Source organism: Gavialis gangeticus, unplaced genomic scaffold (assembly GCF_001723915.1).
Source record: "Gavialis gangeticus isolate Ggan-Ray unplaced genomic scaffold, GavGan_comp1, whole genome shotgun sequence".
Classification (NCBI taxonomy): domain Eukaryota; kingdom Metazoa; phylum Chordata; order Crocodylia; family Gavialidae; genus Gavialis; species Gavialis gangeticus.
In genome coordinates, this window is record NW_017728995.1 from 15,479,388 (window position 1) to 15,502,928 (window position 23,541).

At 40.7% G+C, this 23,541-nt stretch overlaps 1 protein-coding gene across 4 annotated transcripts in view; it reads right to left on the reverse strand.

Annotated features, from left to right (window-relative positions):
• Positions 1-23,541, reverse strand: part of ZBBX (zinc finger B-box domain containing) — an 80,345-nt gene that overhangs the window by 51,466 nt on the left and 5,338 nt on the right. For 2 of the 4 annotated variants that reach the window (XM_019503244.1, XM_019503242.1), the window contains exons 1-7: positions 20,417-20,640; positions 18,390-18,524; positions 16,466-16,579; positions 11,143-11,236; positions 7,769-7,817; positions 7,213-7,322; positions 3,675-3,770 (exon numbers count right to left, since the gene is read on the reverse strand). In XM_019503244.1, coding sequence (XP_019358789.1) covers positions 3,675-3,770; positions 7,213-7,322; positions 7,769-7,817; positions 11,143-11,236; positions 16,466-16,579; positions 18,390-18,457 — 531 coding nt within the window. In that variant the 5' untranslated portion in view covers positions 18,458-18,524; positions 20,417-20,640. Of the gene's footprint in view, positions 1-3,674; positions 3,771-7,212; positions 7,323-7,768; positions 7,818-11,142; positions 11,237-11,802; positions 12,493-16,465; positions 16,580-18,389; positions 18,525-20,416; positions 20,641-23,541 lie in introns of those variants that run through there. The other 2 variants (XM_019503243.1, XM_019503245.1) reach the window with 2 other exon arrangements.

The window sequence follows — 23,541 nt, forward strand, 5'->3', positions numbered from 1 at the left end:
CCCCCACACACACACACACACACACACTAATGGGGCAGGGAATCATCCAGAGCAAGTCACCAGACAATACTGATTACAGAGGTATATCTAGGATGTGCCTGAACTTTATGGACTTAACTATCAAAACGAAAACTGCACATTAAGGGTGCCTGTAGACATAGATTCATAGATTGTAGAGTCGGAAGGGACCACAAAAGATCATCCTGTCCAACCTCCTGTCCCTGGCAGGAAAGAGGACTGAGGTCAGATGACCCCAGCCAGGTGACTATCAAGCCTCCTCCTAAAGACCTCCAAGTTAGGTGATAGCACCACCTCTCTTGGAAGTCCATTCCAGATTCTGGCCACCCTTACTGTAAAAAAATTCTTCCTAACGTTTAATCTGAATCTACTCTCCACTAGTTTGCACCCATTATTCCTAGTTACTCCTAGGATGCAAGACATTTGCTCCAATGCTCTGTAATTACAGTGCATCAGAGCCTCAATTAATAGACTCTGCTAAAGCATGCTAATTAGCATGCTCCAGCAGCCTCAGTGTCTCATGTACTCAGTATGCCCACATTTCAAAGTGGTAGGGCTTGTTAACTAAAGCTCACATAATGAGTTTTAATTAAAGCACCCCCACCACCATTTTGAAGTGCAGGATGCTGAATACACTTGACACTGTTGGTGCTTTAATTAGACCAGCTCCTGAGAGCCACTCTAATTAAAGCACCCCCACCCCCGGAGCACATCTAAATATGCCCTAAGTGCTTCCATCTACTTGAGAACCAGAGGCTGGAGTCTTGGTCTGAGGGAGGTGTCTGCCTGAGTAGGGATCATTATTTTTTTTAGAACTCAGAGAGGTGAAGATACTACAATAGCACAGTGGTTAAATACTTTATTCAAAACTGGGAAACCTAATTTACAGGTTCAGTCCAAAGAGGTTCTTCCATGTCTCAAAAGTATACTCTAACAACCAGAACATAGAATGGTTAGGATGGAAGCACCCTTCACCTCACCTATGGAATCTGGGGCCTTGGAGAAAATTAATTCTTCAAACTCCTAAAACTAACCAAACTGCTTAGGACTTCCTTTCATACACCTTGAACTTTGATCCTCCTTCACAACTCCAACAAGTCATTTCAGTTATAAGCTTCCAGTGACAACTTCCTATAGATAGCGTACAGGTAATCTGTAACAGTATTGTGTCAAAAAACCGACAAAAACTGGGAGGGGGGGGGTGCAGACTTGACCTGGGGAAAAATCTGCCACCCAATAAGGTCAATAGCCAAATTCCCACTCACTTCAAAAGAGTACAGAATGTCACCTCTGGCTTCCATCCCTGGGTCTGCCTTGGGATTTAAGACTGAAAGACCAAGAAGTGCTAAGAATGATCATCTTCTCTACCTATTGTCCATTCCTATGCTCTATATGAACAAGTTCAGGCAGAACTGACAGGCACCATAAATCACTGTTCAACATGGTGAAAATATATTAAATCCAACCCAAACAGATCACAGAATACGTTATATATCTTGTAGTGTAATGCAGCATAGTAAATGGTCCTAAGACTATGATTTACTACCTGCTTTTCTTGACTTCTGTTTACCATCTCTCAGTGTGCTGTTTCAGGAAATCCTGTAACCATCTTAAATTCTCACCTGAACCTTTTTCCTCAAATGATGTCATCTTTCAGCAACACTCTACAAGTGTTCCAAGCATTCATCACTCTGACAAGAATACATTAATCAGCACAACAGCTTTGATAATTTACAGCATTACTGAAAAGCTTATATTTTTCTGGGAAGAAAGAATGAGATAAGCAAATAAATTTGAGATACAGAAAGTCCAGTAAGACAGTGACAAAGGACCAGTGAGACAGTGACAAAGGACACACCCAAATTTTCATTTAAATTTGCTAATATTCAGTCAAGACATGCATGTGTTTACATTTTTATTTTACAGTGATTTTGCTTCTGTTCAACCATCGCAAAAACCTAACCATTTATAGAATTCCTGATATGCTTTGTCTTTGATTCATTAAATCAAGACATAAGAACAGTATAGCCATAATTAATATAAAAAAGGAAACAAAATTAAAACTGGGATAAGTCTATATAATCTGAACAAGTTAATCAATATAAAACCACTGCTGCATTTAAGAAAAAACAAATTCTGGTTGGTATATTAAATTAAAAAAATAGTGATTTAGAATTCAAATGAAAAGTACCTTGCACATAAAGACTTAATTTTAAGACTAATTTATTCAAATGAGATAAATAAGTTGTAAGTCAGCATGCTATAATAGTTGTACTCAGGGATCTTCACTATACTGGCCACTTAAATTTTATCGTGTCACCAAAGAAATCAATGCGCAAGTAAAGTTATGTTAAATGTTTAACACACCAGTGCTAGGAGAATAACAAAAGACAATTCAGGTCTAAACAAAAATGAATTCTGTATTAGCTAGAATTTTGTATCCATTAGATACCATGATCAGAATTTTTTTTAAAAGCTATCCAGTAATGTCACAATCATCTTCACTAGAGCAACTGTTCATTTGGCAGACGAATGCTATTTGTAACTATTTCAATAGCTGCAACCTCTTTTACAATTAACATACATATAAAAGAAAGGAAAACAGAACAGTGTTAATTATCCTAGCAAGCATTCACCATTGTATTTGACTGCTCTTAAGGCATAAAGATTAATTAACCGCTTTTTGTGCTTATTCAAAATTTATCTGAATATGTGAATGAAAAAAGCTTGAAACCAACTTGAATGACAGTTGCATGTAATGCAGGATTAATATAGATATATATTTGGAAACTTATGTATGCAAAGTCTTCTTAATCAGCAACCTGCCAGCCACTTTTTAAAACCTATGACACTACAGCTATTTCAGTTTAAGTCATGTGTTTCACAAGAGAAATTAAAAGATTTCAAAACCCATCAGTGCATAAGGTAAGAACAGTACATATTTTTTTCCAAAAGCAGAGTAGGATCATTGTATCTGCTTCCTTCAAACAGAAGGCTTCTGTATAAAAACACTAAAGGCAGATTTTAATCAAAAGAAGCTTAACTATTCCTAATTCAGTTAAAAAAAAAATAAACCTCTCTCATATGTAATGAAAAAAGCCCTCCATGTATATATGATGCACATCTCAGCTCATTTTTAACCCATGAAATGTTAAAACTTTGCCTTCTAATTTGCCTATTTAGTCACAATCTAGAAACACTACTGACAAACATTAGTGTTTGGAAGTTTGAGACTTAATGCTGTTTTATATAATTTAGAAATTGTAGCAAAACCCCCAGTTTTTCTGTTTTTATTTTAAAATGTATTCCCTCCCCTTCCCCAACCATTTCTGACTTTTTCTCTCCCTCTCTATTCCCTATAGATAAGTATAAGTAAGCTAAGATGTTAAAGCTTATCCTACATCTTATTTTAGGTAGTAAGTTTTATTTTTCTCTCCCCTCTTTGCAAATAAGTTCCCTGCTAAAAAAAATTGCAAAATGTAACAATAAATATTTTGGTTAGAAATAAAGCCAGAAATATATACCTTGTGTAACAAAAAGAAAAGGGTTGTAGTTAATAAAGACATTTAAAAGGATTACTAATTTGAACGAATGAACTGTTTAGAGAGAAACAGTCTCATACAGCTTAAAAAAAACAAAAAAAAAAAAACTTTTACCTGTAAAGGAATCATTCTGTGGAGCTTCAGTGCCCCCTTCTGGTGGATTTTAGCAAAGCAGCTTCCACAATAATCTTCCCCACACTCTAAGCATACCTTGGGGGGAAAACACCAAACGAAACAACAACAGTAAATGGTTTTAGAATTATTACCAAGTTTTGTTTTTCTTGCTCATTTTTTCCAAGATCTTTACAAATAGAAGCTGAAGAAATAAAATGAGAGCTCTGCAGCGATCTGCAGTAGTATTAAATAATTAATTTTTACATACCTCATAAAATTTTAGCAATAGCATCTTAGTCATAATGAGACACTTACCCGAGTCACGAAATATCACTACACATTACAAATAATCTCTGCTTGACAAAGCCCATAACAAAAACCAATGCTCATATTGCACTCTTACCATGCAGAACGACTCACAAATAACCTGTCCACAGTATACCAAGCTACAACCCGCATTATCAGTCTCTTACTTAAAATAAGCACTTAAAAAATTCACCTGCCAACAATAAATGAGAAAAGAACTAAATATTGATAACTAAGCAAACTGCAAGCAATGGCGATGCTAGAGGATAACCTGGGATTTTTTAAAGTTCCATCAAAGGAAAACAGTAGTAAAAGGGGAAAAGAAAAAAAAATTAAATCTTTGTTCAATTTGTGTGTGCATGCTTCCAACACCACTGTTTATTTTGAATTTGCCATATAAATAGCATAGTTCTGTCTGATTATATGCATTTAAAATAAAAGACAAAAGCATTTTTGATTTTCTATTATTTTCTATTATACTATGCAAATACAATGCACAATAATTTTTAGTAGTATAATCACACACTGGGGGGCACCCATAAAGATTTGCTGAGCCAATACCAATGACTGATTACTGACCAGCCATACCAGCTGATACCAATCCAATTGCAGATATGCAGCCCAGCAGCTTGGATAGCAGTGTCTGGCTGGTAAGGCTGTGGGGGGAAGGAGAACAGGGGGCAGATCAAGGCCCCCACAGTGAGGGAGACACTGCCCAGCCAGGGTGGGGCGGGGTGCAGGACAGAGCCAGTGGCTCATCTGGGGGCCGCAGCTTCCACTGCTGTATGTACCCCAGGGGGGCGGGGGAGGGGGGCACGTGTCCCCTGGATCTGTGCATGGAGCAAAGGTGTATGCTCGGGAACAGGGCTGCTCTAGTCTCTTCCTGGTGGCTGCACTTGGGCCAGGAGGAACAGGCAGCAGCAGTGGAGCTGGGAGGAGGGGGCTATGGTGAGTTTTGGGGTGGTTCTAGACCCCCGCTTAACCCTCCTCCTAGTACTGCTGCCACCCCATCCTGCCCTGCCCAAGCACAGATGCTGAGAAGAGGCTGGAGCGGCCCCAGTTTCAGGCATGTGGCAGGAAGCCCACCCTCACCCCATGCACAAATCTGGGAGGCACATGCCCCCCACACCTCCCCCAGAGGTGCACACAGCAGTGGGAGCCGTCTCAGCCTCCTCACCCCCATGGACAATCTGTCGGCTCCGTCACGTGCCCCACCCCACCCTGGTTGGGCAGCACATGCCCCAGCCCCAGCCCCACGCCCTCCCTCAGCACAGGGGCTGCGATCTGCCTCCACCACACCCCTTCCCCTCAACAGACTTACCAGTCAGACACTGACTGTCAGGCTGCACTCCTGGCCACTTGCATGCTGCGGCTGCAGACATGCCACATTTGACATGCATGTGACATTTATCAGCAACACCACCCAAAAAAAGCTGAATGCTGATAATGTCCATTTTTCTTGTATCGGTGCTGATACGATATGGACCAAAGTATCAGCGTACCTCTATCACACACATAATACTAAGGAATCCGAATAGCTCCTTAAAAATTTTAGGTATTTAAAAGGGACCTAATATTTTCTGTTTATATATTCGAAAATGTTGAGACAATCCACAAGACAAATGTATTATTTCTGTCAAATATTAAATCCTTTAGTTCACATACATGGAAGTATTAAGTTCTGACCCAATGCACAGGACATTAACCTCTCCTCCATTTCTTAAATTTGCATCTAAGTTAATGCTTGAACAATTTTCATTATCATTACTTGGATCAATACTTACAAACTATTTTTTACAGCTTTGGTGAAAAAAAATATTTATTTTCATCAGGTAGTGTTAGCTTTCAGTTAGCTGAGAAATTAGGTGGTAGGGCAATTCAGCAGTCAGCTCATAAGACAAATTTCATCTTCTAAGAGATAAGCAAAGCCTGACTTTTGGTTATTTGCCTTTTCATTGAGAAAGGGAGAGAGAGAGGAAGAATCAACCCCAAGAACTTCCTTTACCTGGCTAAGGCAAAATAGTTCTGTACTATGGGGAAAGTATACGCTGCTACAACGAGCTCTGAAGCAAGCCATCTAAAAAGTACTGTAACTCTTCGATTGGATTAAGAGACAGGCAGGAAACCGGCCTCAGAAGTAATGATCTTCCAGTGGTTCTGGCGCATGTGGAGATTTAAATCACCTAGGCTAAGTACAGACATTTCAAAAGCCCAAGCCTGAATCAGTTCAATCTTTGCAGGTTAGTCTAAACTGCGTAGACTGAACCGAAAAGCAAGCGAACAGACATTCACTTTTGATTCCACAAATGCAGCCATTTGCCTGCAATGGCTCAGGCTAGAAGCTGGGAGGCGCTACAGCAAGCCCTCCTTTTCCTTCGGCAGTAGCCGGACAGCTGGAGGGAAGCTGGGAGAAAAGCCCTCCAAGCTCTTTGCCCCTCCCTGCTTGAGCTGAGGGGATGAGGGGCATGGTCAGGCCCTGGCAAGCCACCTAAATACAATGGGGGGGTGGGGAGGAAGAAGTTATATCCCCACCATGGCCTGCACAGTCCCCAGCCAAGGTGTGCCTGGAGGGGTAGGGAAGAAACAGCCCCTGCCTGACTTGCCTCTGCTCGCCACTCCAGCAGCCAGCATGCTGAGGTGGAAGGAAGGGGATTTAAACCCTCTCCCCCACACCTACACAGGGGAACACCAGTCCCAGTCAGGCTTTTCCCCCCGCTTGCCGCTCTATGCAGCAGGGGAGTGGACAGGGCAGGGGGCATGACCAAATGCCAGCCCTGGGCCAGCATGCTGAAGGCAGAGGGGTGGGAGGGGGTATAATACAGGCATCTTCTACCCTGAGCCACTGCAGGCATGTTGCTGCATTTCCTGCCTCTCTTAATCATACTCCCCATAATTTTTCCAATTCTATGGCTATGCACTTAAATGGAGGTATAATGTACTGTAAGATGCAATCTGATACTATTTTTAGTGAAAAAAATATTTTTCATTATATCTTTTGTCTATGCCAGAAAGCAAACAGTAGGCTACAATTCAATGGCTTTTTTTCTTAGAAAGAGTAAATGGACTTTGCTCAATAGGAACCCACACAAGTATTATCTAATATACTTTACTGTGTTTTATTAAATAAAACATTTGCAGAAATTCTAGATAAGGGGATTATTTTACATAAAACCAATCCTAGGCTTTAGCTACTTTTTAAAATATCAAACCTATTTTATTGCCATCTACTTACCAATAATGCATTTTTGGTCTCACATTGTCCACATACCTTCCCCTTCATTTTAGGATTTTCAGTAGCCACAACATTTGCTATTTTATGCTTAAGTGGCAGTTTCAGTGGTTCTGGAAGAAATAAGATACTATGCAAATAAATAAGAGTGATAGTTTTAAGATGCTATACATGTATTCTAATAGATAGCATTGCATAATTTGGTTCCATGCATTCCTTTTGAGCATCTTATAAAATTCAGTACTGTCATCTTTTCCAATATTTTGCTGCTCTTAGGGGGGAAAAAAGATCTTTCCAGGAAGTCCAGTGGTTGCGAGGACTACAGCGACAGATCACCATAAAAGCATCAGTTGTGGGGATGAGAGTGGGAAATCAATAAGGTGACAAAGTTTAAATGTCAAGCTTTTAAAAAGATATCCTTAACAACAGCCACACTCTTTTTTTGTTTCTTTTGCCATTGTGAAAGTTGTCTCGCTGGTGTGTTTTTAGCTATTCAATTAAATTAAAATGGCAAGTTATCAATTTATTATTTTACTTGGTAATATAAAAACCAATTTACCTTGAATCTGTTCTCTAAGTATTTTCAACTTCACTTTTCCTGAAGAAACCTATGTGAAAGTATTAATGCATATTAAAAAGAAAAGCAAATGAATTAACAGTAACTATAAATACCAAATATAGCCACTGAAGTATGCATATTGAAAAAATGCTATTGTTATAACAAAGTGTTTATTTGGATGATATTTTAAAGTAAAATATCAGTATTCTTCAAGACAGAGCTAAGCACTGTTAATCATAGCCATGCCTTCTTTGACAAAACCATTTCCATTTCATAACACGCCATGGTCTATTTTATCCAAGGGCATTCTGCTCTTTCCAAAAACCACCAGGCACTGTTCATCTCTTCATTATTCCACCTCTTTTGCCAAACTAATACTAAATTCTGAGGCTGGGGTCCTTTACACAGGCAAGTAGAGAATATATTGCTCAGGCAGAACCAAACTTAACTAGTAATTCAAAGTCAAAGGCAGTAAAGACTCTCCTTCTAACTGGTATTTGGACAGCAACCTGTAAAAATCTACCTCTCTCTTATGACCTCACCATTACGTAAAAAAAAGTTGATATGGTCTGCTCGGCAGAGCTCCACTGACCCGTCCACATAACTCCTTTGGCACCTTTCTGCTGTATCTACAGCCCAATTCCTAGCGTCAATGTATTGCTTTAAAATTTTTTGAAACCATATTCCGCCTCCCAAAGACAAAAGAATCCACAGTGCACTCATGCATTCTAGCCCTTGTACCTGTACACACTGGCACTTCCCTCTTTGAAAAGTTTGCCCTATGTGTCACCAGAGCCGTTCAATTTGCTGTTTGCTCTCCCTGAAGTGGCGGCAGCCAGGGCTAAGGAATTTGTGTTAGGAAGAATAAAGAGAGGGAGAAGGGATTAGAGGAAACCCTTTGCATTCTCACCCTGAATTCTACTCACAAGCAAGTAGGTAATTTCACTGAAATCGAGTATGTTAATTGAGAATGCATTCATGCCAAACTGTTACTACTTCAAAGACTTGAAATAAGTGCCACAGCTTAGCCTGAAGTTCTCAGTGTCTGGCACTCCTTCTGGACTTGCATACATTTTGTTATATCCTGTTTCTAATGGTCTCTGTGAATTAACAGCTGTCATCTCAGCCTGACATATGAAGCTTGGACCTCTGAAGAAATCATAGGGTAAACTCTTTTCATGCATCACTCAAACCAAGGTGTATTCATCTGTGCATATATCAGTATGGCTAAGCCTCCCTCTAATGATTACTGGTACTGTTCAATTACTTGGTTAAATATGCATTTACCTGGAGACCAGCAACAGAGTAAAAAGCTCCAACCAGATATAAAGTTAGACCCTGAAAACGTGTACTAACTTTACAGCTGGTTACTATCGAGCTTTAATATGCATGTGTACCAGGGGCTCCCAGCTACAGGGGTGCACCATGCCTAATGTAAAAGACTCAAGCCCTAGGGATCCTGGAAGCTTTGAACCCCAGGGTCAGGGGTTTCCCGCACCCCTGAACCCTAAGGACTGCTTCAGCCATGATACCCTGGGTCCAGGGGTTTCCAGAACGCCCAAGCCCAAGGAATGTACTATCCTCTGGCTCCATGGGTTTCCTGCACCCCAGGATGGGAGATGGCTGCAGTGGTGATCCTCCAGCCCCAGGGAAGCATGGGGCACCCCTGCAGCTGGGCACTTGCTACTGCAGGCTCTCCCTGCACTGGCAATAATGCACAATAGAATGTAATGTGTGATTCACATCATCATGCCGCTTGCCATGCATGTATGGCGTGGCAGAAGGCACAATTGTGTGAATCAAGCTTTAGACCCCAACCTGCCCTTAGTTTCATGTGTAGAGTGGGTCTCAAGAAATTCAGGAGGTTGTCTTTATATGTAACTTGTAGGTAGTGCATTTTTTTAAAATGTTCATTCTACTCAACAGTGTGAGTAAAGAAAATACTGTTGTCCTCAGAAGCTGTATTTTAAAACACGTTCATGAAATGGTTTAACTATGTAGGTACATGTGCAGTGAAAGTATGTGCCTCAGGGTCAAAAATTTAAGCTAACAAAACCACAAATCTGTTTTTTTCCCCCCAAAACTGCAAGACTCAGGAGAATAGTTATAAAAGGAACTGCTAATGCTACCTACAGTTAAGCTGCCTGGCACTTCTCAATATAAAAAGGCCATGTTCTCAGTTGCTTATAGCTCTGATAAATCTGTTAAACATTTGGGATAAAATTTCCCATATTGCCTATGATTTTTTTTATTGAAAATTCCAGCAAAAATGACTCTGCCATTTCTATAAAAGGAGAATGCTGTGAGGGGGGTACAGAGACACACACACACGTTTTACTCCTGTGTAAAAATCTTATACCAGTTTAGTGGAGAAGCTCCAATTTCTCTAGGCCCTGGAAAAAGCACCTGAAATATGGAGGGAATTCATATGCATGTCAAATATGTGCTTTTTAAAAACATGTAAATTCATATCTGGCCAAGCTGGGCATTCATGGAAGTGAGAGAAAAAAACCCCACCAAAAATAGTGCTTTACTGGAAGAAGTACATTAGATCAACACAGCTCCATAGCATCTGTATAGATCAGGCATTTCAGCAGAGCTTTTTGGTCCAACTAATGAAACGCTTCTTCCAGGTATGTACTGTGCCTGGTGCAGAGGCATGCTGTGCTTTAAGTCAAGCACCATTTTTATTTTTGCCATGTCTGTAAGTAGCCACTATGAACCTTTACAAATTTCTCGATTTGCAAATGCTCAGAGACTTAGCAGTGCCCTAAAACTAAAAAACTGAGGAAACTTTGGAAATTGAGGAAACTGCAGCCCAGGACTGCAGGGCTAAAGCAAGATCTTCCCCTGAAATTAGCGCTTCTGGCTGCTGCAAGCCACTGCATTACTAGACAGAACACGGACAAACTTCAAATATTATCAACACAGAGTAGAAATAATATGAAGTAGATAATAAGATAAATGAGTGCACAATATAGCCTACTGAAGACTGCAGTTTCAGAATAGATATGTAGTTGGCATCTTTTCAAGCAATCATCAAAAGTAATAGCAAGACTCTGACTGACTTTGGTGGGCACTGAGAAAACCCTCCCCATACCGTGTTTGTAAGAAGAGCATTTACCCCTTTAATAAATAACCGTTTTAACTATAAATCATATCAAACAATATTCTACATTCAGTACTCCCCCAGCTTAAAGGTAACCCATAAAGCTCTTTATCAAATAAAGTGCTCTTATCTTAATAATACAATATTTAAAACCACTTTACTAATTCAGTTGTTTTTTGCCAATATTAATTATGACATGACAACCAACAAAAATGTCTTGTAAAATCTTTTATTTTACAGGATTACTTATGTATTGGTTTCTTACCTTAACACCATTTTCTTTATTTTGTAACAATATTTGTGGTTGAATGCCCATTGGTCCTACTTGCCCAGACTGCCAACGATATCCACTTGATCGTCTATAATAAACAGCCTTTCATTACTAAAATTGTTTTTCCTATAGATAGGGGAGGGGACATTTTTTAATTAAAAAAAAATACCAACTAGGGGCCAGGTTTATTATTCCCAAGACATCGAATTATTTCCAGGAATAACTACAAATCCCTTGAATTTTCACTTTCCTGTCCACTTCAAAAGTATTTTCAAATATCAAATATATGCATGGTATTTTCCAGACAAATCAGCAATCCAATTACCTTCCACCCGCCCCCCACCTTACTATCCCATATAAATCTACAGATTACATTAGCTTTCTAGATGCTTAAATTTACTCTAATGAGGAATCTTCAAGTGTAGGTATCATATGTAACATATTAGTGTAGAAATCATCTTCTTTGCCTAATACTTTAAAATTGCATTTAGCATTTTGTTTTGGCTTTCTTAATCCCTTTACTGTCTTCAGTGCCAATATTTACACAAGACTTATGTATGTTCTCACCTCACAGCCTTGCATGATTTAGATACAACCTCTTACTTCTCTTTCATTTAAACTCATGCATGCAATTAACTCTTATTACCTCCATACCTCCTTCCATGACACTTCTCTACCTAGAACCAGTATCCTGAACCTGGTCCACAGCCATCTTTTATCAGATCATACATTTTATACTTCTTTCTAGTTCTTCACGCAGACAGAAGAAGGGAGCAGGATGAGGTTGGAACTTAACAGAACATCCTAAGGAAGGTAGGAAATATGCTGTATAGACATTTCCAAATGAAGGCCAGCAGCATATGTTTGATGTGACAGAAAAGAGGAAGCCAAAGGACAAATGCATGGAGGGATTACGTGTTCAAGGTTAGAAAAGTTAGTAGAGCAAAACTGCATCTGTTATAGCAAAAGAAAAGGATGTTGAAAGTAAAGTAAGAGCCCTAATGAGTTTAAGCAGCGTGGATGGACAGAAAAAAAAAATGCATGAGATATTAATGCCAAAAAAAAAAAAGCTTGAAGTTTTGGTCATCACCTGGGATTTGAGCACTTGTTTCCAACTTCATTTTTGAATCACCTATTTTTCTTGTTTACCCCACCTTCCATTTCTTCCTCTACCTCTTTTCTCTTTAAAGTAAGAATAAACATAAGATCTTTGAGGGCAGACACTGTACCTTTGCTTTTCTCTAATAAGAAGCTAGTGTACTTTTCCTGCAACACTAAATCAAAATAAACAGAGGCATCCATATATCATATTTACTCAAATCCAAGATGAGGATTTTATCCCACTCAACATGGGGAAAAAAAGCCCCTCATCTTGGATCCAAGTACAAGGTGGGGGTGGGGAGGGGAGCAGCTATGGTGCTTCCAATTCCAGCCCCAACCCAGGTTCAGAGTTAGATCCTCAGCAGCCACCTGCAGCCTCTGCACCATTCTCACTACTTAGCATAGGCACAGCTCTGGCCCAATTCCAGCCTGGGGCATGGAGCACATGGTAGCTCTGGTCCCAGCCCAGCCACACAGCAGCAGCAGCAATGGCGCCACTGCTGCAACATGGCAGGGCTGAGGCCAGAGCTACTACCATGTGCTCCATGCCCCAGGCTGGAATGGGGCTGGAGCTGAAGTTGACAGTAAGCAGCAAGGGAGGGCCGAAGTTGCAAGGGGGGGCAAAGGCAATAGGGGGAGGGTGCAGGCACAAGGGGAAGGGGAAAAGGCAGGGGTCAGCTTGGTTGCCTGCCCACCCTGCGCTGCCTATCCTCCCCTGCTGCTGCTGGCACAGTGGTACTGGTAATGAATTTAAAATGAACTCCATATAATTAAATTCTATACATCAAAAATTATAACAAATTCATAAATGTTCCATATATAAACCCCAACTACTGGGAGTTGTCTTAAATTCAAAGTAGTCTTAGATTTGGATAAATGTGGTATTAGTCTACAGAGTATTAGTTTACTTGATATTGGTTCACATGCGTGCAAGTTGGTATTCTCATTTTCAACATCAGTATTTCACCTTTTAGGGACACTAAGTCAATACAAGCAAAAACAAGAAGTGACATAAGATCACTATAAACTAACTATAATGTTTTAAAAATTTTAGTTGCTTGGATATTTTCAGAAGCAGGAAGACAACTACAAGTGAGCTTTAACTGCTTGGAGAAAGCAGAATTTAAAAATTAATTACCATGATCAAATGCAATTAACTGCACTTAAGACTTAAATATTGCATACTGTACAAACATTAACAAAACCATCTTTTTTTTCCTACCTCAGAGTTGATATAAGTCTTACTGTCTACACGTCATGTATATTACTGTAACAGTTAGGAAGATGAGTAATTGACCAAATGTACCATCCTGAGAGGCACCTTAGTGCTTTGAACTTAGACATCTCTTGGTTTAAAAATGAAGTGTCAAGCTTTAGAAGGGTGATTCAAAAGAAGCAGAAGTTCAGCATCAGACTCTATCCAGACAGTGTGAAATCTGAGATGCCTCCAAGGGGTGTTCCCAGATGCTGAACAAGGACCTCCTATATCTCAGCAGCAGGCACTTCCTTATATTTAGTGCTTCTTAAAGTCCTGTACCTCTGCAATACTGTTGCTTTACAGATATTACAGGGACCCCCTCCCAAGTTTGAGAGATAGCGGGGATGAAAAGAGACGTGACGCTCCTTTAAAAATCTAACACAAGTAGAAAGGCTGGCATCATGGGGAAAGAAACATAAGCAGAGTAAGAAATATGCTGTAAAGGTCCTTCAAAGTGAAAACAAGCAACATTTGATCTGACAGAGAATAGAAACCCATATGAGAAATGCACAGTCGGGGAGGACATGTTCAAGGTCAGGACCTTTGCAGTAGTATCGAGGATGGACATTATGGGAGCAATATTGCATTTACCATGGGAGCAATATTGCATTTACCATAGTCAAAGAAAAGGATACTGCAAGTAAGATACTAAAAGTTTTAATGAGTTTGAGCAACATGGATGGATACAAAAGGCTGCATCAAAGTTTAATGCAGAAAGAAGCTGACAGACATGGACATCACCTGGATTTGAGTACTAGAGGAGGTACAAATCGAAGAGGACACCAAGGTTACAGGCCAAGTAACAGAAAGGTTGGTGATGTTTGTTAGCCGTGAATGGCTCATGCGTGATTTGGTGTATTTGCTTAGTCTTTTGTGCATGCCCAGTGGAGGTAATATAAAGAGGATTCTAGAAAAAGCTCGCCTTTGACCTTGATTAGGTACTGACCTATTTTCAGAGTAGCGAGTATGCACAGTGACCACCCAATAACAGGGTAAGTCACGGGGAACGTGAACACCACCTTCATAAGGTGAAGCAAATGGTGACTGGCTAGAACAGTGAAGTTATTGAGTGACAGGTCACTTCATGGTATGATTGGCTGACAGAATGAGTGATAGCTCTCTGGGGTAGAAGAGTATAAAGGCCATATGTGAGGAGAGTGAGAGCATGCTTGTAGTGTGCGACTGGGTCCTGTCCTGTGGGACTTGCTTAGAGTGACTGGTGTGTGAGGGAGAATCTTGAGTGTGTACAGTGTACTTGGTATGTATTTATAGTGCGTGCATCTAGCTCCTGCGTATATGAGGGTGAGGGCCAGGGTGGCTGAATCCCCTCTGCATGTGTGTGGATTGCCAAGTTGAGGTTTAACCCAGTGAACTAGTGTTCAGCTGGAGCAGCAGCCCTAAGCAGCACTACTGAACGTTGAAGATAAAGTATCACCCCTCCCTGGATCAAGAGTTGAGCCTCCGAGAGGGAAAGAAGTTGTGAATGGGAAGTGGGCAGTGGAATCTGTGTCTCAGTAGAAGTGCTTGCTCTGATTTTGTGATAAATTCCTATCGGTGACAAGCTACCCTGTACTACCTGCAACACCACTGCAAGTTTAAGGGAGAAGCCAGTGATTGATTTCTAATTCTGTGTACATAGTTCTGTTGTTATTCTTGTGCATATGTAATTTCTCTTTCAACTACTTGTTTATATTTTAGTTTGTTCTTGAGCTGTGTTTCCATTCCCGAACAGTATTGTGAGATGTATCTAGATATATCTAGAGATAGAGAGATATTCCTTACAGAGGCAAACTGAGTAATAATTAACAACTTCATTTGCATAATTAAAGTTTGTCCTCTACAACATTGTCTACAATGACTAAGCAAAGAGGTAATGGCAGAGAGAGCTGTGGTTTATAGGAAGTTAAGAGCTCTGTCTGAGCCATGATGATTTAGCAAACACCTAGTTATCCATAAGGAAATGTCAGACACAGATAATGAAAAAAACAAGCAGCTGAAGTAATTTGCTATGGCCAAGAAGCGATTTGGTTTAAGAGCAGAGGGTGCCTATGCACAAGCAGCGAGGCTGCTCCGACACACTGGAATTGGAGCACACTGGAACAGACTCTGTTACTGGCAATTGCCACACTCCAGCAGCCTCCTGTGTCTTGTATATCAGCATCTCCATACTTCAAAATGGAACTGGGGGCGCTTGAATTAAAGTTTGAACAAGCCCTCACCACCACTTTTAAGCATGGGGACACTTGTACATGAGACACAGTTGCATTTTAATTATAGCAGCTCCCCCACTCCCAGAGCACATGTAAAAGTGCCCAGAAATTATGACTCTGGGGTTCTTGATTTCTTCATCCCTCCATCATGCTGACTTCCCAAACGTATTGTTTCCATCACACAAAACTATTATAACGTTGCGTTCTTTTTGTAAATGTATGTGCATACATTTAACTGATATAGGATTAAAGCTCTATTGAGGTAGCTACGTCTGTAGAAACAATAGCAACAATTCCAACAATTGCTAGAAACAATTCCAACAATGGCAAAGTGAAAGGCAGTGTGCTGAATGCAATTAAAAGAGAGAACAATGTGTCGATTGACTGATTTAATTCTGATGTTACAATCCTACTGAGAAGAAGAAATAAAGGAGGGAGAATGAAGGAAAAATAAGAACTGTGGCTACTTCTCATTAAATATTCTCACTGGGGACAATAACAAGAGAAAGAGGAATGTTGGCTGATTACCCCTGATGTCACCTATTCACAGGAAGGACCATCAAAAAACAAACAAGCTTATGAGAACACTGGCTTTGGGAGGGAAAGGGAGAAAAGGAGGAGACAGAAAAAACAAAGGCAAAGAAAGTAGAAAATGAGGAGATAAGTTACCAACAAAAAATCTCCAAGAGAAAAAATTTAATTGGGGTAACTTTATATTAGAATAAAATTGTATAGAAATTTCACCCACTCCCTTTCTTCTTTTTCTCTGCTCATGTTTGATTGTAGTAGCTGTAATTTCTTTTCCATCTCTTTGTTTTGTAGTTCTAACTGTACTTTCTCCAACTGCAGTTCTCGGAGATGTCTGGAAAAGATTAAATTGAAATGTTCAACAGCATATTGTGTGGAAAACCTATACAAATTTTCCTGAGGGAAAAATGAAGGCGTAACTACAATCATCATAACTACTACCACCTTCCCACCTGACATACCTACTCCAGCATAATTCAATGAAGATGAATTCTGCAGAGGATTTTGAAGACCAGGGAGTACGTTTTGCTGTACATTGCAAAGTGAATATAAAAATGAAGCCTGGAGATTTCTGAAGTTTTGGGCAGCCTGCTCCATATTAGGGTGCGTGGCATAAACCCTGACATTTTGGATGGAATGATATTTTAAAAGAAGACATTCTTAAAAGAGGGTAAGTTGCAGTAGTCAAAATGTGAAAAGGGTAGATTTAGACCTCATGTAGACTAATTATATCTGTACAACTGTTAATTTTTTTTTTTTTTTATGGACACAGTTGTACTATAATATAAGCTGTACTATAGATAGTTATATCATTTTACTAGTTAATTTTACCTACATAACCACACCAATAAAACCATTCAAATATAGAGAGGGTAAAGAGAAACTAAACCATCTACGTCAAGGGTGCTCATCTCCAGCCCACAGGCCAAATGCAGCCTGCGGATCCATGGAACCCAGGCCCACAAGTTGGGAAATCCGGTGGTGGAGTAGTGACAAATAATACTGCCACCCTTCCTTGCTGCCAAATTCCCAAGCCCTGAGCTGCCGAATTGGGGCAGGGCCACATCCCTCCCTGCATGGCCAGATCAGGCCTTGGGCCACACCTCATCCTTTATCCCCACCCTGCCCCAATGTACGCCATGCCCTTCCTGTCCCTCTCTTCCCCCCACTCCCAATCATATCAGGTCTGAGCCATGCCCCCTTCCCCTGAGGGCCCAGTCAGGGCCACACCACTCCCCAACCCCCCACACAGCTGTATCAGGTCCTACCTAGACATCCCATGCACCAGACTGGGCCCACCAGACAGATCTGGCCCACATATGGACTGAGCACTATCTATCTGGACAGAGGAGGAAAAAAAGTTGGGCACCACTGATCTAAGCAAAGAGAATATATAACAAAGGCAGCAGAACACCAAAGAAACATACTAATTTGAACAGCCTCCTATGCTGTCATAAAAATATGAATGATCAGTAATAGTATGATGCAACTGTGCTTAACTGTATAATGCAACTGGTATGAATGTATTCTCCTTTAGCAAGTCAAGTGGCATAAAACCATTGCAACTTAAAGTTCGTGCCACTCATGGTTAAATGTATAGATATTTCGCTTTGGTACTGATACAAGGAGACAGAAGAGGTTACAGTTATAGCTTCACAGCTGTTGCCTGCTCCTGAGCAGCAGTTCCCCTTGCTCTTTTCAAGTAGTTAAGAGTTACCTGTGTCCAGAACCAGAGTTTGCATACTTGGCTAACATGTGAGGGGATCAAAAATAGCAGGAGAGCTCCTGAACAAAAAGGAACAATAGCTCTTTCCAGAACTTTCGGAGAAGAAAAGAAGTTGTACTGCAGAACCGTATGCTTGCACGCAATTGACTGGACATGTGGTTAACTGGAGTGCGATTGTTCAGCACCTACTACATCTATATAGTCATAACACCCACCATTTAATTGAGAAGACAGATTAAGCCCTCAGAAAGAGGAGAAGTTTAAGGATAAGTACATGGAGGAAAACAGTAATAAAGAAAAAAAAAGCAAGCACGATTCTCCTCACTCTTGTGCAAACAAAATTTGGTATTTCCTGCAGCATGTTACCTTATTGAAGCACACACAACACTTCTACCATCATTCATGGAGAAGCACTTACTTTGCTTTTAATTTAACAGAGGTTCCAGTTTTTGAACCTGGGAGTATTACAAAGTCACTGATGTTCATGATTCTCAGGGTAATCTCTTCTCAAAAAAAACCAGAATGATTTGTGAAATTCTTTATGATTAGTAACCTGTTCAAATGGAAAAAAAGAGATTGAAATTCACAAAAAAAACCTAAAAAACTATTACAATACTTAAAAATACTGATGCTCAGAAAGAAAATTACGGAACAGAAACTGCATGCATGATAAAGCAATGAAATACTAAGGGAAGTTTAAATAACTAAAGTAACGTTTAGAACACTTACTTAAAACTGATAGCAGAATCTGCTGTCAGTTATACCTGCACAATCCCGCCAAATTTAACAAAGGATGAATTTAGCTCAATATTAACCCAGCTTTCTTGAACACAAAGCCATGGACAAAAATGGACAACACTTTACCCAGTACCACAGCGAACACGGTGGATGTAAAGTTACAGGAAGTACTGCATATCATATACTATACAAATTGATAAACAGTGGTAAGTATGGGACCCTCCCATGGCTTCTGCTATACTCTTCAGAACACTTACTACACACCTAAAGTACAAGCGTCTGTTTTAATCCAGTAGGGCCAACAGTTTTTGGCAGACATGCCACAGATTAGCCCTGCATCGTCCCCAAGTGCCACTCTTATCCCCTTCCCTTGCTTGATCTACTGGCTCCAATTTCTACTTCCTGTGTTGTGCTTCCTTCTCAATCTGCTACTCTCCTTCATGCTTACTGAAATATCTGCTGCTGCTGTGCTACCTGTCCCCTCCTCAGTCTGGCTGCAGGTTGGCCACTCCTGGTTTAATCCATGATGCAACATTGTCCCCTAACCAAGTAATCCTCAACATAGCTCAAATGTGTCCACATAACAATTCTGTCCAAGTCACAAATATCTGGCAATAATATGTGCACACATTATGACAATAACTATGTTTATATTAGTGCATTTCATGCCTTCACTCAATAAAGAGAACCAGCCACCTGTGCAGGAATAATTTAAATCAGGGCTGCCCCAACCTTTCAGCAGCCAGGAGCTACACTCTGAACAGGTCAGCCAGGGAAAGAGCAAGAGGCTCACCCTTAGCAAGCTGCAAGATTACTAGCTAAGGCCGCCTCCCCATGCAGTCCCCATCACTGCATGATGCAGACAGGCAGGCAGATGTCCTCCCACCACACCACCATATGCCCCAGCAGCCATCTCACCACAGACATGAGCAGGCAGGTGCCTCTCCCAAACCCAGTTCACCAGCCACCAGCTTCAGCATACCATGCCACATTTCTGGCACAGGCGAGTACCTGCAAACATAATATATAACTACCCTCCCACTTTCATTTCCAGCGGGAAGATCTTAGCTTTACGCCGACGTTATGGAACTGGGAGACTCCTCCCTAGCTTGCTCCTGCGGCCATATGGATGAGGGCAAGCAAAACCCTGGAGCATCTGAACCCCAACCCTCCAGACTTGGGTCTACATGTAGCACGCCTGCCAAATGATTTGGAAGCCCCAGGTGGTAGTGGAGGATGTTTGCTGGTAGTAGGGCCATATATGCTTTTTGAATGACTCATGGATTTGGAATCGATTTGGCTGGATTTGACTTGGAACAAAAAAAAGTCCTTAAAAAAAAAAAAGCACCCAGAACGCAGACCACCAATTGGACAGCCCTAGTATAAAGAATTTTACCTGTACAGTAAATAACATTCTTATAACCTGATCACAGGAAGACAACCAGGAACAAAACTAATTTGCTAGCCAAAAATGTTGCACTATTAGCTACTAACACAAATATTTTTTCATCAGATAGTCACTGACCGCATACAAACGTGTTTCGAAGTTCTTATGCAGACAGGACCAGAAAGAGATAACTGCTTTACAAGAAATGTCAGACACCTGTACAAAACAGCTTTATCTGTTGTGGCTGGATGCCCTTGACAAGACTTGATGCTCCAATCCTCTCAATAGCATTTGGCATCATAATAAAGAAGAAAACTCACCTGTTAGAATGTTTCTGTTTTCTGGGAGGCAGCAAGACAAAACTGAGACTCATGCAGCTGGGGAGATGCACAGGATATTGTGATAGGAACATAAATAAGCCAAAGGCACGTATAGTGAAATGTGCAGCTGTGCAGCCACTTCAAGAGGTGTCCCACCACTTCAAGTCTCAGAAAAGCAGGTCCTTTAGTCCTAAACCTCTACATAAGGATTGCAGCTGGACATACCGGGATTCCTACTCCATCTTCAATTCAGAGTCCAAAGACATTAAAAATTAAAAAAGCCACACAAAGGATTGAGGAACAGGTTAGCAGTCTCAAATGACTGAATTAAAAAAAAAATCTTTTTCGTTTAATGCACATAATAGGTGTAACCACACAAACGTGCCTCTGTTTGAACATATATCTATCAGTTTAAACTGTTTTTCAGTTTAGTCCAGTGAATATGCATTCACTTGGTCAATTTAAAATTATATAAACAGGATATAAGTGTTTAAACACAATCATGAAGTTTCACTTTTAAAATTAAATTGGGGTAAAAGTTACACTTTTAGTTAAAACAAGGTAAATCTGTGGATGGAGCAGACCTTGATATAAGGGCAGTTCAGGGACATGGATTCACATCAGTAATTCGTAAGTACTACAATTTGTTTTTCCCACAAATAAAAAAAGTAGAATTTGCAGATTTTTCCCCTCTTCCTAATATAAAGCTGCCAAAGATTTATAACAGTTTTCTTCTCTGCAAAATAATCAATAAATGATTTTATTCAACAACCATTTTCACTTCACTGAATGCAATTAGCAAACTTTCCTCTCAATTAGATTGTTTATCAAGTCACAGCATATCAGATATTTTCTTATATTAGAAAAACAGGAAGCTAGTATACCTGAATATCACTTTGTTTTCTCCGATGAAAGCTTCTAGTAACTTATTATGGATTCTGTCTGCACTTGGGTCATTTTATTATAATAAACAATGCAAAACTGTCTTATGCTACTATTTACAGGAATACATAGTCTGGAGTACTTTATATAGACAAATTCTTAAAATAATTCTCTTTAGCAAGTAATCCTGGGACAATACAACACTGCAGATTTTCATCAGACTACGTGTTGCTACTGCTGTTAACTATATGCTGAGAAGAAAAGAGGGAACCAAATAGCTGAACTATTTTTTTAAGGCATAATTTTACTTTGTAACAAAAATTACTCTGCTTACTGACCATAACAAATATCCTATCAACAGGTAACAAATAAAGACTTCATGTTTTAATATGTACCAAGCAACCACGGACAAACAAAATTATGGACAAACAAAAGGAGAGGCAAAGCTCACGGTAGAAACCTGAAGCAAACTTCACCATGGCAGCTGCATACAAACAAAACAAAAGGCTGGGCATCTGAAAGCATGAGAAATGTTTCTTGTGCATCTCCATTGCAGTGCGATAAATTTAGCCCCAATTCATCCAGGGCTACTTCTCCCACTTTGGGGGCAGGACCCACTTTTACCACTTGCCTCATGTGTTCACAGAATTTTTTTTTTTTTTTTTTTTTAATTGGGACACCTTGATTTGCCACTCATTAACTCAACCATGCCTCCATGGCCTAAGCCGCCAATGCTGCATTGGTTTCCCAAGAAACAAGCTCAGTACCTAGTACCACAGGGAACAATCTTCACTTTGTTTATTCCTGTAAACTGTCCCTTTTGCACTCCTGCATGTGGCACTTCTTCAGTGATGCCAAAAGTGCCATCCAACCTCTCGGCAGGTAACATTATGCCACTAACATAAATACAGCAGAAACCAGTGCAGTGTATATACAGAAATTGAACCACCTTGTCTCAGTAGCATTTTAAATCAACACTAGTAAGCTGATACACACCTACTGCTGCTTTTAGATCTCTTTCAGACATTAGAGGAAAGTGCCATTCAGCTGCATTTCCACAGGTGGAGATCTAGATCAGATCCTCACAATTCACAACCCAACAAACTATGGTTTTTGCACTGTGTTTGGGGGTGAGGGACAGGGGGGTTCTATTTAAGAAGTTATAAGCATGTTATCCATTCAGACCTATTTAATGTGCTAAAAGATCAAAGGGCTTAGGCTCAACACAAAAAACTATAAGCTTCCCTTATTAAAGGGAGGCCACTGGGGACACAACAACCAAACTCAGGGGACAAATAAAGAGAAAACAGGAAACCAAGTGAGGTAACAAGTTAATAAAAGGATCCAGAAGGGGACACCAAGCAGAGCACACGAGCCAGCACCCACTACCCCTTGAAGGAATCGAGGGAGCCTGTGGATAGCGGGTTGTGAAACTGCCCGGAGACATGAGTGGAGAAACAAAAAGAAGACAGCTCCACACTTGCCTGGGCTCCCCCTAGCCACAGCCTCCTTCCTGCTCTAGTAGATGCCCAGCTTGGCTACAGCCAAGAAGAGGTTGACCAGGGGCTTGGTGGGGCCACGGACAGACCTAGCTGTCACCCTAAGAGGGTGGATTTAGACACAAGCTCAGCAAGCTACAATTTAGAGCCTCACATTATGAGGTGGCCTCTAAATACTTTAAAGTATTTTGTAATGTAAATAGACTTATTGCAAGAGACATGTTTTAATTAGATTATTAGTTTTTCATTGCACCATCACCTACAAGTATATAGGCAAATAAAAAGCTTGTATATTTCTGTTTCCATTGTCCTTTCTGTTAGAATAATACACTTTTTTTTTGGTAATGCTATGGGGACTCTTCAGCTTGACATAGCATGTCATAATCCAGCCCTGCTAACAGGCCCACCAAGTAACTTTTTGGCCTCTCTCAGGCAGGGAGGGTACAGGAAATGAGACAACTGAGTACTTGGCACAAATAATAATGAAAACAGGGACAGCAGTGGAGGCCAAAGGCTCGTAACAGGAGTGCCCTAGAGCAGACAGCACCCACTGGCCCCCAAGTGAGCCCAAGGAGTCAGCGGACCCTGCCCAACTAAGCTGCGCTCGGAGACGGAAATGAAATCTGGCGCAAAAAAGCGAGCCCCAGCCCCCGGGGACCCTCCCGGCCAGGAGGGGGTCCTGGGACTTGATCGGGGCACAGCCCGGGAGCGTGTCAACGCAGAGGGGAGGGGAATGTCGCAACT